Below are 18,046 nucleotides of genomic sequence, written 5' to 3' on the forward strand. Positions count from 1 at the left end.
AGTGCCATCCGTTTTGTCACCAAAGCCCCATATACCACCCACCACTGCCCCGTGTATAATCTCGTTGGCTGGTCCTCGCTACATATTCGTCGCCAAACCCACTGGCTCCAGGTCATCTATAAGTCTTTGCTAGGTAAAGCCCCGCCATATCTCAGCTCACTGGTCACCATAGCAACACCCACCCGTAGTATGCGCACCAGCAGGTATATTTCACTGGTCATCCCAAAAGCCAATACCTCCTTTGGCCGCCTTTCCTTCCTGTTCTCTGCTGCCAATGACTGGAACGAACTGCAAAAATCACTGAAGTTGGAGACTTATATCTCGCTCACTAACTTTAAACATCAGCTGTCAGGGCAGCTTACTGATCGCTGCAGCTGTACACAGCCCATCTGTAAATAGCCCATCCAACCAACTACCTACCTACCTCATCCCCATATTTGTTTTTGTTTTGCACACCAGTATTTCTACTTGCACATCCTCATCTGCACATATATCACTCAAGAGTAAATTGCTAAATTGTAATTCGCCACTCTTGGCATATTTATTTCCTTACCTCCATTTGCACACACTGTTTACAGATTTTTCTATTGTGTTATTGACTGTACGTTTGTTAATCCCATGTGTAACTCTGTGTTGTTTTTGTTGCACTGCTTTGCTTTATATTGGTCAGGTCGCAGCTGTAAATGAGAACTTGTTCTCAACTGGCCTACCAGGTTAAATAAAAAGTTAAATAAAAATGTAGGCCATCACTATAAATAAGAACTTGTTCTTAACTGACTTGCCTAGTTAAAAAAAGGTTCAATAAAAACCAGCCCCCACCAACACCATATGACCTCACACTGACACCCCTGTGTAAAGCACTTCCTGTGTAGTGATAAATCCACACCACTCCCCCCCCCCCCCCCCTCATACTTCCAAATGTAGTATTACATTCATGCTGTCTATTGAGCAGAAAGAGCGAGAGCCAAGTACAGATGTTGAGGGTCGGTCCCTTGGCTTGACCCTTCCTCTCATCCCCCACCCTCTGTCCACTCGAGGTCCAGACACAATGACACCATGCTCTGCACCAGGACCACACAGATGATTCCAATTATGGCCAGGCCAGTTTAACGAAGCACAGAGGAAGCGACACCATCGATAGTCTATCACAAACACTGTAGTGCCGACTCCGAGAGAGGAAGGGAGCTTTGAGGTGCTGGGGAGAGATGGGGTTGTAAGTTGCATTTGATTTGATTCAAAGATTTTAAGATGTTATATAGGAAAACATGTACATGAAATATAATCATGTGTACAATCAAATAGTTCAATGTTTAATTGGTACTTTTATCTCCGTGACGGGCCTCAAGTTTGTGAACACAAAACATCCTTCCGCATGGGAATTCTCAGGAAGTAAACAATTTAAGGTCTAAAAAACAAGCTGTGTATTACATTTCAACGAGGTCGTCGAAGCTGCAGAGTGAAAGTGCTGAATCATAGATTATTTTCTGAGTGACTGAGTGATTTGGTCTTGTGGAAACTGAAAACAAACATTCCAGTTTTTCATGGGAAACTCTTAACATGATTGAATTGTGCCGGTAATAAAAATCACATGACAAAGTCGTGAAACAAACTACTACAAGAAAGAGCAAAGAAAAAGCTTGAACTTGTTTTGTGAATGGTCCCAGTTGTTCCAATCAGCCTAAAATGCAACATATTCTGCTGTTGTCCAACATTCAAACAACAATGATCAACCATTAATAACCATGACCAAGAGGACACAAACCATTGTGTTACTCTCCTGGGAATAGAAAAGCGTTTCTGCAATCAAGGTGTGTAAACACATATGCTACATGACCAAAAGTATATGTTATGGAAGTCCCTTCAAAAAATGATATTATCTACACTGCTCAAAAAAATAAAGGGAACACTTAAACAACACAATGTAACTCCGAATTCCTATGCTTCCTGGCTGATGTTTTGGTCACTTTTGAATGCTGGCGGTGCTTTCACTCTAGTGGTAGCATGAGACGGAGTCTACAACCAACACAAGTGGCTCAGGTAGTGCAGCTCATCCAGGATGGCACATCAATGCGAGCTGTGGCAAGAAGGTTTGCTGTGTCTGTCAGCGTAGTGTCCAGAGCATGGAGGCACTACCAGGAGACAGGCCAGTACATAAGGAGACGTGGAGGAGGCCGTAGGAGGGCAACAACCCAGCAGCAGGACCGCTACCTCCGCCTTTGAGCAGGAGGAGCACTGCCAGAGCCCTGCAAAATTACCTCCAGCAGGCCACAAATGTGCATGTGTCTGCTCAAACGATCAGAAACAGACTCCATGAGGGTGGTATGAGGGCCCGACATCCACAGGTGGGGGTTGTGCTTACAGCCCAACACCGTGCAGGACGTTTGGCATTTGCCAGAGAACACCAATATTGGCAAATTCGCCACTGGCGCCCTGTGCTCTTCACAGATGAAAGCAGGTTCACACTGAGCACATGAGCACATGTGACAGACGTGACAGAGTCTGGAGACTCCATGGAGAACGTTCTGCTGCCTGCAACATCCTCCAGCATGACCGGTTTGGCGGTGGGTCAGTCATGGTGTGGGGTGGCATTTCTTTGTGGGGCCGCACAGCCCTCCATGTGCTCGCCAGAGGTAGCCTGACTGCCATTAGGTACCGAGATGAGATCCTCAGAGTCCTTGTGAGACCATATGCTGACACATGCACATTTGTGGCCTGCTGGAGGTAATTTTGCAGGGCTCTGGCAGTGCTCCTCCTGCTCAAAGGCGGAGGTAGCGGTCCTGCTGCTGGGTTGTTGCCCTCCTACGGCCTCGTCCACGTCTCCTGATGTACTGGCCTGTCTCCTGGTAGCGCCTCCATGCTCTGGACACTACGCTGACAGACACAGCAAACCTTCTTGCCACAGCTCGCATTGATGTGCCATCCTGGATGAGCTGCACTACCTGAGCCACTTGTGTGGGTTGTAGACTCCGTCTCATGCTACCACTAGAGTGAAAGCACCGCCAGCATTCAAAAGTGACCAAAACATCAGCCAGGAAGCATAGGAACTGAGAAGTGGTCTGTGGTCACCACCTGCAGAATCACTCCTTTATTGGGGGTGTCTTGCTAATTGCCTATCATTTCCACCTTTTGTCTATTCCATTTGCACAACAGCATGTGAAATGTATTGTCAATCAGTGTTGCTTCCTAATTGGACAGTTTGATTTCACAGAAGTGTTATTGACTTGGAGTTACATTGTGTTGTTTAAGTGTTCCCTTTATTTTTTTGAGCAGTGTATGTTAATAGTTGAATGATTATTGTTTTTACAGTATATGTATCAGGGAGCTTAGACTGACTTTTGGATAGGATTATGGTGTCTGACTAGAGCATGGGGATATTCTAAGAATCTAGATTCATCAATATACTCCTGGTTTATGATCATATTTTCATCTTTGGACCTCAATTTACTTCATGTGAATAACTACACTACATGACCAAAAGTATGTGGACACCTGCTCGTCAAACATCTCATTCCAAAATCATGGGCATTAATACGGAGTTGGTCCCCCATTTGCTGCTATAGCCTCCACTCTTCTGGGAAGGCAATCTACTAGATGTTGGAACATTGCTGTGGTGACATGCTTCCATTCAGCCTCAAGAGCATTAGTGAGGTTGGGCATTGATGTTCGATGATTAGACCTGGGTCGCAGTCGGCGTTACAATTCATCCCAAAGGTGTTCGATGGTGTTGAGGTCAGGGCTCTGTGCAGGCCAGTCAAGTTCTTCCACACCTATCTCAACAAACCATTTCTTCATGGACCTCACTTTGTGCACAGCATTGTCATGCTGAAACAGGAAAGGACCTTCCCCAAACTGTTGCCACAAAGTTGGAAGCACAGAATCGTCTGGAATGTCATTGTATTCTGTAGCGCTAAGATTTCTCTTTATTGGAACTAAGGGGCGTAGCCCGAACCATGAAAAACAGCCCCAGACCATTAATCCTCCTCCACCAAACATTAAAGTTGGCACTATGCATTCGAGCAGGTAGTGTTCTCCTGGCATTCGCCAAACCCAGATTCATCTGTCGGACTTCCCAGATGGTGAAGCGAGATTCATCTCTCCAGAGAATTCGTTTCCACTGCTCCAGAATCCAATAGAGGCAAGCTTTACCCCACTCCAGACGACGCTTGGCATTGCACATTGGGGACCTTAGGCTTGTGTGTGGCTGCTCAGCTATAGAAACCCATTTCATGAAGCTCCCAACAAACAGTTACTGTGATGACGTTGCTTCCAGAGGCAGTGTGGAACGCTCAACGTGCTTCAGCACTCTGCAGTCTCATTCTGTGAGCTTGTGTGGCCTACCACTTCGCGGCTGAGCCGCTGTTGCTCCTAGATGTTTCCACTTCACAATAACAACCCTTACAGTTGACCGGGGCAGCTCTATCAGGGCAGAAATTTGACCAACTGACTTGTTGGAAAGGTGGCATCCTATGACGGTGCCACGTTGAAAGCCACTGATCTCTTCAGTAAGGGCCATTCTACTGCCAGTGTTGGTCTATGGAGATTGCATGGCTGTGTGCTCTGTTTTATACACCTGTCAGCAACAGGTGTGTCTGAAATAGCCAAATCCACTCATTTGAAAGGTATCCACATACTTTTGTATATGTTCCTGTGGCTATGTGTTCAAAGTTACAAACTGATATGATACTTGCTTTAGAAGAATACAAAAAAAATTAGGACAACCTGGTACCACATGGTGCCCAGTGGTGCTACTTTAAATGAATTCCAGATAAACAAACAAGTACAGTATATCATAGGGTACTACTGTGTATCATTTGACCATGTAATATGCTAGTCATTTATGTGGCATGAAAAAAATACTTTCTGCACTGGAGTTGACCTTTTATCACAAAAGACCCACTATTATAGACCTCTCACTAGTCTGTATGCAATTGTTTATTTTCCTCCTCTTCTTTCCAGATCTGAAAGGATGTGACAGGTGAAAGCAATGTGCTGGAGACCTGCTGAGTCCTTTCTCTTATCGATGGGTTACGAGGGAGAAGGGAGAATAGCAAAGAAGGCCATTCCGGTGTAATGCCCTGGTCTCAGGTAACGGAGTGGGGACTTCAGCTCACCCATAAACGGACAGTTTGAGGTCAGGAACACAGATGTTGTCCTCCCCACAGTCCAGCTGAATTTGGGCCTGCAGAACAGAGGGATGGAGAGATATTTAGATTTTTCTCCGAAAATTATTGGCGCAATTCGGCTAATGTACAGTGGCAAGAAACAGTATGTGAATACTTTGGAAATACCTGGATTTCTGCAGAAATTGGTCATAAAATTTGATCTGATCTTCATCTAGGTCACAACAATAGACAAACACAGTCTGCTTAAACTAATAACACACAATTATACGTTTTCATGTCTTTATTGAATACACCGTATAAAACATTCACAGTGCAGGGTGGGAAAGGAATGTGAACCCTTGGATTTAATAACTGGTTGACCCTCTGGCAGCAATAACCTCAATCAAACTTTTTCTGTAGTTCCGGATCAGACTTGCACAACGGTCAGGAGGAATTTTGGACCATTCCTCTTTACAAAACTGTTTCAGTTCAGCAATATTCTTGGGATGTCTGTGAACCGCTCTCTTGAGGTCTAGCCACAGCATCTCAATCGGGTTGAGGTCAGGACTCTGACTGGGCCACTCCAGAAGGCGTATTTTCTTCTGTTGAAGCCATTCTGTTGTTGATTTACTTATGTGTTTTGGGTCATTGTCCTGTTGCATCACCCAACTTCTGTTGAGCTTAAATTGGCGGACAGATAGCCTTACATTCTCCTGCAAAATGTATTGATAAACTGGGGAATTCATTTTTCGATTGATGATAGCAAGCTGTCCAGGCCCTAAGGCAGCAAAGCAGCTCCAAACCGTGATGCTCCCTACACCAGACTTTACAGTTGGGATGAGGTTTTGATGTTGGTGTGCTGAGCCTTTTTTTCTTCACACAGTGTTGTATGTTCCTTCCTTCCAAACACCTGAACTTTAATATCATTTGTCCACAGAATATTTTGCCAGTAGCGCTGTGGGACATCCGGATGCTCTTTTGCGAAGTTCAGATGTGCAGCAATGTTTTTTTTGGACAGCAGTGGCTTCTTCTGTAGTGTCCTCCCATGATTACCATTCTTGTTTAGTGTTTTACGTATCGTAGACTCGTTAACAGAGATGTTAGCATGTTCCAGAGATTTCTGTAAGTCTTTAGCTGGCACTCAAGGATTCTTCTTAACCTCATTGAGCATTCTGCGCGGTCATCTTTGCAGGACGGCCCCTCCTAGGGAGAGTAGCAACAGTGCTAAACTTTCTCCATTTACAGAAAATGTGTCTTACCGTGGACTGATGAACATCAAGGCTTTTAGAGATACTTTTGTAACCCTTTCCAGCTTTATGCAAGTCAACACTTCTTAATCTTGGGTCTTCTGAGATCTCTTTTGTTTGAGGCATGGTTCACATCAGGCAATGCTTCTTGTGAATAGCAAACTCAAATTTTGTGAGTATTTTTAATAGGACAGGTCAGCTCTAACCAACATATCCAATCTCGTCTCAATGATTGTACTCCAGGTTAGCTGACTCCTGACTCCAATTAGCTTTTGGAAAAGTCATTAGCCTAGGGGTTCACATACTTTTTCCAACATACACTGTGAATGTTTAAATTATGTATTCAATATAGACAAGAAAAATACAATAATTTGTTTAAGCAGACTGTGTTTGTCTATTGTTGTGACTTAGATAAAGATCAGATCTAATTTGATGACCAATTTATGCATTTGTTTTGAACAACTGCTGGTACATTTCCATTTGTTTTGAACAACTGCTGGTACATTTACCACGGCAATGAAGATATATGAATAACCCCCTAAATGAGGGAATGAAGGGGAGAAGTGAGGGAATAAGTGAAGGATGGAAAAAGGGAAAGCAAATGAGAGAAGGTGAGAATGAACGGAAGGAGTGTTTTGTTTTCGTGGGGATGAGGAGAGCAATGATGTTCAAGAAAGGTAGACATACTCCAACATGAAGAAAGGAAGGAATAGCAGGAAAAAGGAAAGACTTGCACGGCTTCGAGAGGAGAGGAATTGGACTCCTAAGCACTCTGTCTCTCTCTCTCTCCTAGTCCTCTTTTTCTCAGTCTCCTACAACATTGCAACTGTGTACTGTGAACCCATTGTTACTCTACCAGCCCATCCATCCCAGCAGCAACATGTGGCAAACATTAGAATCCCAAAAGAATGCTACGACAGTGTGGGGTCGGCATGGCGATCACTCACTCCATCTCCATGGAGATTACTAATTTAAAGCCTCCAATGTTATCGTTCACGCAAGTCCATGTGGTAATCGGTCAGTCAACACAACATCACAAGACAGAGGAGAGCACGGGTCTGGTAATGGTCACACAATCACCAAGGGCTCTCCTCCCCCACTCTCTTTCATCCTCCATCTTCCCATCACCCACTCTCCATGGGACAAAAAGGGCGTTAAGAAGAGGAAGAAACTTTATTCATGTTTTGACAAGTTGAGAAGTGGAAGAGGAAGAGAGAGAGAGATTGCTAAATGTTTCAGTGTAACAACATGAGCATGGAAAGTTCAAGTTGTTCCCAAAAACTGTTCTATCTACTCTAGGTTGTAAACAGTCAAAACTGTTCGCTGCTCTGGCACCCCAATGGTGGAACAAACTCCCTCATGACGCCTGGTCAGCGGAGTCAATCACCACCTTCCGGAGACACCTGAAACCCCACCTCTTTAAGGAATACCTAGGATAGGATAAAGTAACCCCCCCCCCCTTAAAAGAGTTAGATGCACTATTGTAAAGTGGTTGTTCCACTGGATATCATAAGGTGAATGCACCAATTTGTAAGTCGCTCTGGATAAGAGCGTCTGCTAAATGACTTAAATGTTGTATTGGTTTCGCTGCCAATAGTGAGAGGCTTGGAGCACACACACATATATATATATATAAACACACACATATAAAACACACACACACATATAAATACACACACGTGCTCCAAGTCTGCCTTGCCGGGCTCTCGACATGGCAGAGACCACTGGCAACATACATAAACAAACCACAACCAGATGGCTAGCCTCAGCGCCCCACCCAGAAAGAGCCGTCAGTTCTCCCTCTGTTTTTTTCGCATAGCCGTGACTCCCCACCCTCACACCCCTGAGGATTCTACTCTCAATTCGGAAAAGCTACCCCCCGTTATTTGTCATTATCGCTTATGTGACAGCATGGGCAGTGCCATTGAAGGCTTTCATCTATTCTAAAGTAGAATAAAAAGGCTTTGTAGCAAGTGCACCATCTATCTAACTCTATGGCTATAACATATTGTAATTCAGTGCCTAGTATATAAGGACTAACCCCCAACCTTTAGCCATATGGAGACCAGCACTACTGAGGGGTCTTCCATATGAAATCTATTTCAAAATCTGACCTTATCCCTTTCAACTTCCTGGTACAAAATGTAAATACCGGGGGAAGTAGATAAGGTGCACATTGTGTGTTTGTGGTCATGAAGTCATGAAGTCTGGTAGAATAACTAAATTGTGTATGCACTATGTTCATAGGCTACCCTCTATAGCGGGGTTAGGCAACTAGATTCAGCCTCGTGCTGATTTTTGTCGGAAAATAATGATGATGATTTGTACATTGCAAATAGACCACGAGCCCTGTAGGTTGTGTGTTCTAGAGTTTCAGTATGGATATACGTAGTGCATCTGCTCTAAACTTAGTTATGTGGTCTGGTAAATGTGACCAGATATTGTACTCTGCTCTACAAGGTGTGATGTCTGGCATGGTTGGGGTCAAGTCCAGTTCGATTCAGTCAATTCTGGATAACAACTGAAATTCCAAATGTTCCTAATTGAATAACGTAGTTAGTACATACCTTCTGCTTTATACTATGTGTTGTCTGGTAGTTTAGAATGGGTCTTAGGCCGTGGAGGTCCAGTGGAGCGAGAGGATCCAGGCTAAAGTTGAGGGTGATGTAAATGGGGGACAGTTTATCCCGAAACTCCCCTTCACTCTACAACACACATGAGGAAAGAAGGTCAAAGGCATCACCGACATACTCAAGAGGAAGTGAATCGATGTTACACTGACCTTTCTTCATGGTGTGTTGAACTTGAATTTTCCTTTACTTATTGTCAACGGGTTGAGACTCTGTGGACCTCTATATTTACTACAATGTACATTTAAATCTAACGTTATAGATCTTCTAAATGTACATTGTAGTAAATATGTTATAGATCTGTCTAAATGTACATTGTAGTAAATGTAATGTTATAGATCTGTCTAAATGTACATTGTAGTAAATGTAATGTTATAGATCTGTCTACATGTACATTGTGGTAAATGTAATGTTATAGATCTGTCTACATGTACATTGTGGTAAATGTAATGTTATAGATCTGTCTAAATGTACATTGTAGTAAATGTAATGTTATAGATCTGTCTAAATATACATTGTAGTAAACATAATGTTATAGATCTGTCTAAATGTACAGCGGAAGGGAACATTTTCACTTTCAGTCCTATTGAAACTATAATCAAAAACAGATTAACTGTAAAATGTAGCATTAAATGTTTCAGCTTGTTTCAAGTTACTGGTGTTTTGAAGGCTGGATTCGAAGAAACTAGCCAACATTTTTGTGCAAACTTTAGGTCCAGAGAGATTGGTCGGGAAGACCCACAGTTCATTGGATCACTGTTGTTTAAATAATCAGTGATTTTCTCAACATGTCTTTGAATAACTCGGTAACACTTTACTTAAAGCCTGCAGGTATAATGCTTTATAACTTGTTATAAGCATGTCTGAGCCTTTAAAATTATAACAAGGCTTATAAGTCTCTTTATGTATCAATCAGCATTTCAAATGATTGCTATTTAGTCTATCATTATGAGATGATTATTAGACATTATAAAAAGGGGTCAAACATGCTCATGACAAGCATGCATTATAAGCTCATGCAGTTTAACAGCAACATCTCTCTGAGTGTTTGAAGTTTGAAGTGACTAACACGCAGGTAGATGCGGGTGTCGTGACACGTTGGTCCTCCGTTGGCCATGGTGATGGTCTCCAGCAGGCTGGGCTGTTGGCTATCTAGGAACAGCGTTCTCCTCACTGATGACTCTCTCTGTTTCTGCTCCAGATGGTCCAACTGCACCTCCACCATAAAAACTGCACAACACATGCACACACAATAGAACATGTCACAGAAACAAACACCTTAAAACAGACTGTTTATTTAACCAGGTAAGTAGAGTGAGAACACATTCTCATTTACAGCAACAACCTCGGGAATAGTTGCAGGGAAGAGGAGGGGGGATGACTGAGCTAATTGGAAGCTGGGGATGATTAGGTGATCACAGTGGTGGGCCGTCAGGGCCTGCAAGGCCTTCTCTGCTGGCCTAAACATCATCAGAATATAATTTTTTTTTAAATATATTTTCCCACAAATATGTATTAAATTATTCCCCAGAGTAAGAGTTATACTCTTCATTTCATAGCTTTCCTCTTGGTTGCACTGCTTCCAGCCCCAGGTTGAGATTTGGAGGGCTGGTCTTTATGTTAGATCTTTTATCCAATCATATTCAGCCATCATGTGTTGCCAGGGGTCTAAAATCTGCCCTCAGGCCTTCAGAATCAACAGTGCGGGCGCTTGTAGCTTATAGTGAATGGAAATGAAAATTTAGTGTCAACCAATCAGCTTTAGAGTTGGCTATTGTACGCCTGCTGGCTGGCTCCAGTGTTACACAGGAGCCAGCTAGCAGGCGTAGTGCGTGCACGTCTTTTGATTGGATTACCAATATTGAGAGGCAGGTCCTATGGAGATCTAGGAAACTGAATTTGATAAACAAATTAATTTGCGTACTACTAAGCTGTTTTTTCAACCCACAATGGCGGAAGGAGGAGAAGATATCGATTTGGTCGAGGATATAATTATAACGCCATTCTCAAGACGAACTTTTCAAGAAAAGTTAGACATTGTAAGGAGAGGTCGCCCGACGCCACAAAGTCTGTCACAGGCGGGAATGGGCTTCGTTCGCTCGCCACTTTCAAAGTTTCAACTACGAGCGCTGTCAATGGCTCACAGGCTCCGAGAAGCACTGCAAACTGTACTGCTGGGAATGCCTATTATTTGCAAGTGATCGATTTGGTGTTTGGAGCCACACTGGCTTTGCAAACTTGAGTTGTCTAACCAAGGCAGCAACGAGACACCAAACAAGCAATGGTGCTTTTGAAAACTTTTGGGGACACCGGAGTGGATCTACAGCTCAAAGAACAAGCGCGCAGGGCAACGGAGCTGCACAATGAAAAGGTGAAGGGAAATATTGAAAAGACTCATTGATTGTGTCATGTTTTTGGGTAAACACTGTTTACCCAAAAATGTAAATTTGTCAATTTCAAGGTGACGCAACGCCTGGTTATACTGCGTTTCTGTCTAAATGTATAGTGTCTAGAGCCATGGCATCATAATGAGGTGGATTAATTCGGGTGGGACTGTGTAGTACCTCACTGAAGGCCCAGGCCCCAGGCCCACGGCACGCCACTGGGTGATCATGATGGTATGAAGGACAGATTGGGAATTTAGCCAGGACACCAGGGTTAGCACCCCTACTCTTACAATAAGTGCCATAGGATCTTTAGTGACCACAGAGAGTCAGGAGACCCATTTAACATCCCACCTGAAAGACTTCACCCTACACAGGGTAATGCTCTGGGATATACTAAGAAAAGAGTGCCTCCTACTGGACCTCCAACACCACTTCCAGCAGCGTCTGGTTTCCCATCCAGGGACTGACCAGGACCAACCTTGCTTAGCATCAGAGCCAAGCCAGCAGTGGGGTGCAGGGTGGTATCCTGCTGGCTAACTAAAGCAATTACATACACTGTTACTGTGCATACACTAACATAATACACACACAATTGAAAATACCCATTCCTAAGTGCAGACACAAACACACACCCACACACATAAACACACGCACATTCACACAAACCTCGCAATGTTTCCCCTGTACTTACTCGATTGTCCTTTCATCTTAATCTTAACTGCTAAATTGACCACAGTGAATTCAGGCATATTTGCGGCCACACCAAGGAAGTTAATAGGGAACAGCTGTGTGGAGTCCTTACAAAAGAAAACACTAGTCATGTCTAGATGGGATACAGCTTTTGTCAAATTGACGTCAAAAGTTCATTTTTTTACATTTTAGCTAACCCTAACCCTTTTCCTAACCTTAACCTAATTCTCCTAACCTGCTAAGCTAATTATCCTAACCTGCTCTGTAAGTTCCCCCAAACCTGCTACAAAAAGTCAATTTTGACAAAAGCTGTATCCCTTGTGGACAAAACGGAAAACACTGGGCTCACCTAGATCAGCAGGGATGTGTTTCCCATTGGCCGAGAGGCAGAAACTGAGGTTGACACTGGAGAGAGTGAAGACAGAGAGACAGTATTTACATGTATTAAGTAGATCCATGTAGAGCTCTAAAACATTCGGTGGTATATAACAGTATATAATAGCCCTACCTCTGCCAACGAAAAAATTAAATAAATAAACAAACATTTGGTCACAAAAATGTGTTATGTAAGAAGTCTCGTGCTAAATAGCCAGTCTGTTTCTGTGTCTCTTGCCAAATCCTTGTGGAATGATCATGTTTGGCATGACAATGACAATGGAGTGGGGAAGAGCACAAACAGATCTGGGAACAGGCTACATGCTAACCCACTTAATGTAAATGCATTCATCCTTGCACAGAACTGAAACCCAATTCAACCTATCCCCCTTTAAAACAAATTGCTCAAACTTTACAAGGGGAGGTAAAAAAATGTGTGTGCGTTTGATTATTTTAGAGTGAGTGTATGCATACACAGAATCCATGTGCTAAAATCTGTGCACGTGTGTGTATGTGTGTGCACGTGTGTGTATGTGTGTGTACGTGTGTGTATGTGTGTGGTCAATGGTCATCTGCATGCGCAATGGTAAATGTGCATGTGTGTGTGGGTGTGTCATCTCATGCATGCTGTGTCCTAGGCTGATGTTCCAAATAACATGTCATTCAAAGTGACTGGCAACCCGCTCCACCCTTTCCACTGTCTACCGCACCCCACCTCTACTTCTCCCTCAGCCTTCCCAAGGCTCCCAGCAACCTAAGCGGTAATCAAGAAGACACAAACAACAAGCAACGTGTGCTGTACTAACAGCCACTAGGCTGGAATTTCAGTGAGACTAAAAGTGGTGAAGTGTTCCCTTTGCATGGGCTCAGAATATAGACTGTCCTCAAACACTCATACTGGACCGGAGACTGGACAAGCTTGTCAAACATGGTGTCAATTGACATTCTCAAGTGGTGAATGCCAGACATTTTGTCCATTGACATGGTTTAAGAGTGGAAAATGTACTATATAACATGTCTTGCACTCAGTGTTGGGTCAATGCTCGAACACATTCACATCTATTTGAATTGATATTGTTGCTGAAGACAGTATGCCTCTTAGCAAGGTTGGTCTGAATGAGGCTATAAAGATTTCCTACTCAATAAACCTGGTGGCCAGAAACATGACAGCTTGAGACTACAGTACATTTGACATGTGTGTTATGAAATCTGTGAATGTATTGTAATGTTTTAAAAATTGTATAACTGCCTTAATTTTGTTGGATCCCAGGAAGAGTAGCTGCTGCCTTGGCAGGACTAATGGGGATCCATAATAACTACAAATGCACTCTCCCTGTTGTCTGTCTGTCTGTCTGTCTGTCTGTCTGTCTGTCTGTCTGTCTGTCTGTCTGTCTGTCTGTCTGCCACAATCTATACAGTCTCTCTGCTGATGTCTGTCTGTCTGCCTTTCTAATACATCACAAAGATCTAGCTGCCTCAGTTAACTGATGGAATATCAGCAATGTTTCAACCAATCAGATTCTTTTGAAAAGGAAAAAATATGTATCAACGTACCAAGACACAGAGATAGTCTCGTTCCCATTGGACACCATACAACTCTTCTCCTCTGAGTTGATCATGGTAGGTTGCACAGTAAGGGAAGCACTGGCGTTGACAATAGGCCGAGCCCTGATAGAAAAATACCAACCAATTGGAAGACGTGATTACCTCGATTAAAAGCCTCGATTCCAATACAAAATTCAAATTCAAATTACATAAAGGTCACATATAAAACAATCTTTTCAGATTGAGGTACATATTTAATTGAACAAATAAAAATACAAATAAAGGGCTGTAATTGGTCAGCCAACTTATTTGCAAGCACAGTGAGCCAATCAAGTTCTGGTGAGAGCACATACCTGTACAGAACAGCCTTGTCAGCCCCAAAAGCACCTACGATGAGATCTGTACAAAGATGACACCAATATTAAAAACTAATAAGACATTGTAAAATGATATTATTATTTTTTTAACTGAACAATTGGACAATTTTTTTTACCTGGGTACCCATTCTGGTCCAGATCTTTCTCTCCGCGGAGGGCATAGCCAAAACTGGCAGGAAAGGTGCCAGTGGCCCACTGGCCAGCTAGAGCCTGAGTGGGCGTGTCCTTCAGCCCACTGGCATGCCCGTTATAGATGAGGACCAATCCTTGTTGGTCGTCTCCTCCAAAGGGACAGCCAATTGCAATATCTAAGATAATCAACAAAGTTATGCCACCTCATAATGGCTAATCCCCACTCCCTCTGGCCTGAGTTTAGCTGTGTTCTTGCATGAAAGATAATAACCCCGTAGGCACCAAGCGGGGGAAAAACTGACCAAAAAAAAGGGAGGGACTACCTTAACTTGTCTAATAACAAATTATACTTTTTGTTTTCCTTTGCAAAACGTTTTGCTACAGTGTTCCTTAACGAATATGACCCAAGCTTTTCCAGAGTGCTCACCGTTGAAGCCGTCCTGGTTGAGGTCTCCCAGCGGGGCCAGGGAGCTGCCGAACCTCCCAAAGGCCTGGCTACCCCCCAAGGGGGGCAGGCTGTGCTCAAACAACAAGGGACGCCGCTGTAGGTACACATAGACACGGCCCACCTCCTCCCAACGCAGTCCGTCAGACCCCCTCCTCATGAACATGGGAGCGCCCACCACCAAGTCATCCAGACTAAGGCCGGGGAGAGGGGGGTGGGGGATAAGATTACTTTAGGTCCAATCCAAGGCCTGTTAAGTTGATGTTTATTAGTGTAGTAGGTGTGAAGGATGATGTTGGAGATTTACATTGTATCCCCCTATGGTGAGTCTTCCTGAGTCTCCTGACTATCATTCTAATAGGAGAGCATCCTATCCCTCTATGGTGAGTCTTCCTCAGTCTCCTGACTATCATTCTAATAGGAGAGCATCCTATCCCTCTATGGTGAGTCTTCCTGAGTCTCCTGACTATCATTCTAATAGGAGAGCATCCTATCCCTCTATGGTGAGTCTTCCTGAGTCTCCTGACTATCATTCTAATAGGAGAGTGTCCTATCCCTCTCTGGAGAGTCTTTCTGAGTCTCCTGACTATCATTCTAATAGGAGAGTGTCCTATCCCTCTCTGGTGAGTCTTCCTGAGTCACCTGACTATCATTCTAATAGAATAGTGTCCTATCTCTCTCTGGTGAGTTGTCCTGAGTCTCCTGACTATCATTCTAATTGGAGAGTGGAGGTGAGAGTGGCCAATGGAGAATCTGAAGTGTAGGAGTAGCTACTGTATGACAGGGAATTTTTATGACTCATGAGAGATTGAGGAAATGCATGACCATTAGAACTTCTGAAATACTGTATTTCACCTCGTTCCAACCCTGCATCGCTCTCTCTCTCTCTCTCGCCTTTCTCGCTTGCTAGCATAAGCTGCCTGTCCAAGTCTGTCTGTCTGCCCAAGTCTTGTCATACCTGCCTTCTCTATGCTCACTTAGTCTCTCTTTCTCTCTGCATCTCTCTCTCTCTTCAGCTCTCTCTTTCCTTCCTTCTCTTCATCTTTCTCTCCTTCTCTCCATCCGCTAACTCACTTACCCATCGTTGTTGATGTCGGTGGCTGCCACTGCGTAGCCGAAATAGGAACCCATCTGGAAGACATTAGAGCAGACAGAGTTAGCCTGTCATCACACCGTGGGGCATAGTATCTCTTTCTTTCTCCTTCATTCTCTCTTTTGATCATTTTCTCTCAAATATCCCCTCTACCAAGAAGCTTTCCTCTCTCTATTCGTCTCTATTTTGATTTGTCTCTCTCTCTCTCCCTCCCCCCTCTCTCATATCCCCTCGCCTCAGAAGCCTTCCTCTCTCCTCTCTGTTTTCTCTAAGCTCAGTACCAGAGCTTCTGTAAGCTACATGAGAGGTAAAAGAGGATAGCTAAGATTTTGGAGGAGGTGGGGAACTCAAGCTGCTATAGGTATCTCAGCGAGAGAGAAAGAGAGAGAGAAAGAGAGGATGGGTCACTCAGCGTTGTTATCCTTGACGATTTTATATTATGCCGTAAATGACGGACTATTGTCAAGCGTTTAATATTCAAGCTATTTCCTCTGGTGAATGACTTCACCACACTGATGGACAACGTGCAGGATGGGGTTCTTCTATGTCCTTCAGAGTTAGCGATGTTAGAACTACAGTAGTGCAGCTACCCCGAGAATTCCCTGCAGTATACTCTAACCAACATCCCTGCAGTATACTCTAACCAACATCCCTGCAGTATACTCTAACCAACATCCCTGCAGTATACTCTAACCAACATGCCTGCAGTATACTCTAACCAACATGCCTGCAGTATACTCTAACCAACACGAGACAGTATATTCTAACCAACATCCCTGCATTATACTCTAACCAACATCCCTGCAGTATACTCTAACCAACATCCCTGCAGTATACTCTAACCAACATCCCTGCAGTATACTCTAACCAACATCCCTGCAGTATACTCTAACCAACATCCCTGCAGTATACTCTAACCAACATGCCTGCAGTATACTCTAACCAACATGCCTGCAGTATACTCTAACCAACATGCCTGCAGTATACTCTAACCAACACGAGACAGTATATTCTAACCAACATCCCTGCAGTATACTCTAACCAACATCCCTGCAGTATACTCTAACCAACATCCCTGCAGTATACTCTAACCAACATCCCTGCAGTATACTCTAACCAACATCCCTGCAGTGTACACAAACCAACATCCCTGCAGTGTACACAAACCAACATCCCTGCAGTATACTCTAACCAACATCCCTGCAGTATACTCTAACCAACATCCCTGCAGTATACTCTAACCAACACGAGACAGTATACTCTAACCAACATCCCTGCAGTATACTCTAACCAACATCCCTGCAGTATACTCTAACCAACATCCCTGCAGTGTACTCTAACCAACATCCCTGCAGTATACTCTAACCAACATCCCTGCAGTATACTCTAACCAACATCCCTGCAGTGTACTCTAACCAACATCCCTGCAGTGTACTCTAACCAACATCCCTGCAGTGTACTCTAACCAACATCCCTGCAGTGTACTCTAACCAACATCCCTGCAGTATACTCTAACCAACATCCCTGCAGTATACTCTAACCAACATCCCTGCAGTATACTCTAACCAACATCCCTGCAGTATACTCTAACCAACACGAGACAGTATACTCTAACCAACATCGCCGCAGTATACTCTAACCAACATCCCTGCAGTATACTCTAACCAACACGCCTGCAGTATACTCTAACCAACATGCCTGCAGTATACTCTAACCAACACGAGACAGTATACTCTAACCAACATGCCTGCAGTATACTCTAACCAACATGCCTGCAGTATACTCTAACCAACACGAGACAGTATACTCTAACCAACATGCCTGCAGTATACTCTAACCAACATCCCTGCAGTATACTCTAACCAACATCCCTGCAGTATACTCTAACCAAAACGAGACAGTATACACTAACCAACATCCCTGCAGTATACTCTAACCAACATCCCTGCAGTATACTCTAACCAACATCGCCGCAGTATACTCTAACCAACATCGCCGCAGTATACTCTAACCAACATCCCTG

The 18,046-nt window shown here is 43.7% G+C and overlaps 1 protein-coding gene across 1 annotated transcript in view; it reads right to left on the bottom strand.

Annotated features, from left to right (window-relative positions):
- Positions 1–18,046, bottom strand: part of LOC129815646 (integrin alpha-5-like) — a 65,634-nt gene that overhangs the window by 22,408 nt on the left and 25,180 nt on the right. The window contains exons 11-19 of the mRNA XM_055869634.1: positions 16,009–16,061; positions 14,913–15,124; positions 14,470–14,661; positions 14,330–14,375; positions 13,986–14,099; positions 12,406–12,461; positions 10,049–10,209; positions 8,917–9,054; positions 5,112–5,179 (exon numbers count right to left, since the gene is read on the bottom strand). Coding sequence (XP_055725609.1) covers positions 5,112–5,179; positions 8,917–9,054; positions 10,049–10,209; positions 12,406–12,461; positions 13,986–14,099; positions 14,330–14,375; positions 14,470–14,661; positions 14,913–15,124; positions 16,009–16,061 — 1,040 coding nt within the window. The remainder of the gene's footprint in view (positions 1–5,111; positions 5,180–8,916; positions 9,055–10,048; positions 10,210–12,405; positions 12,462–13,985; positions 14,100–14,329; positions 14,376–14,469; positions 14,662–14,912; positions 15,125–16,008; positions 16,062–18,046) is intronic.

This window comes from Salvelinus fontinalis, chromosome 18 (assembly GCF_029448725.1).
Source record: "Salvelinus fontinalis isolate EN_2023a chromosome 18, ASM2944872v1, whole genome shotgun sequence".
Classification (NCBI taxonomy): domain Eukaryota; kingdom Metazoa; phylum Chordata; class Actinopteri; order Salmoniformes; family Salmonidae; genus Salvelinus; species Salvelinus fontinalis.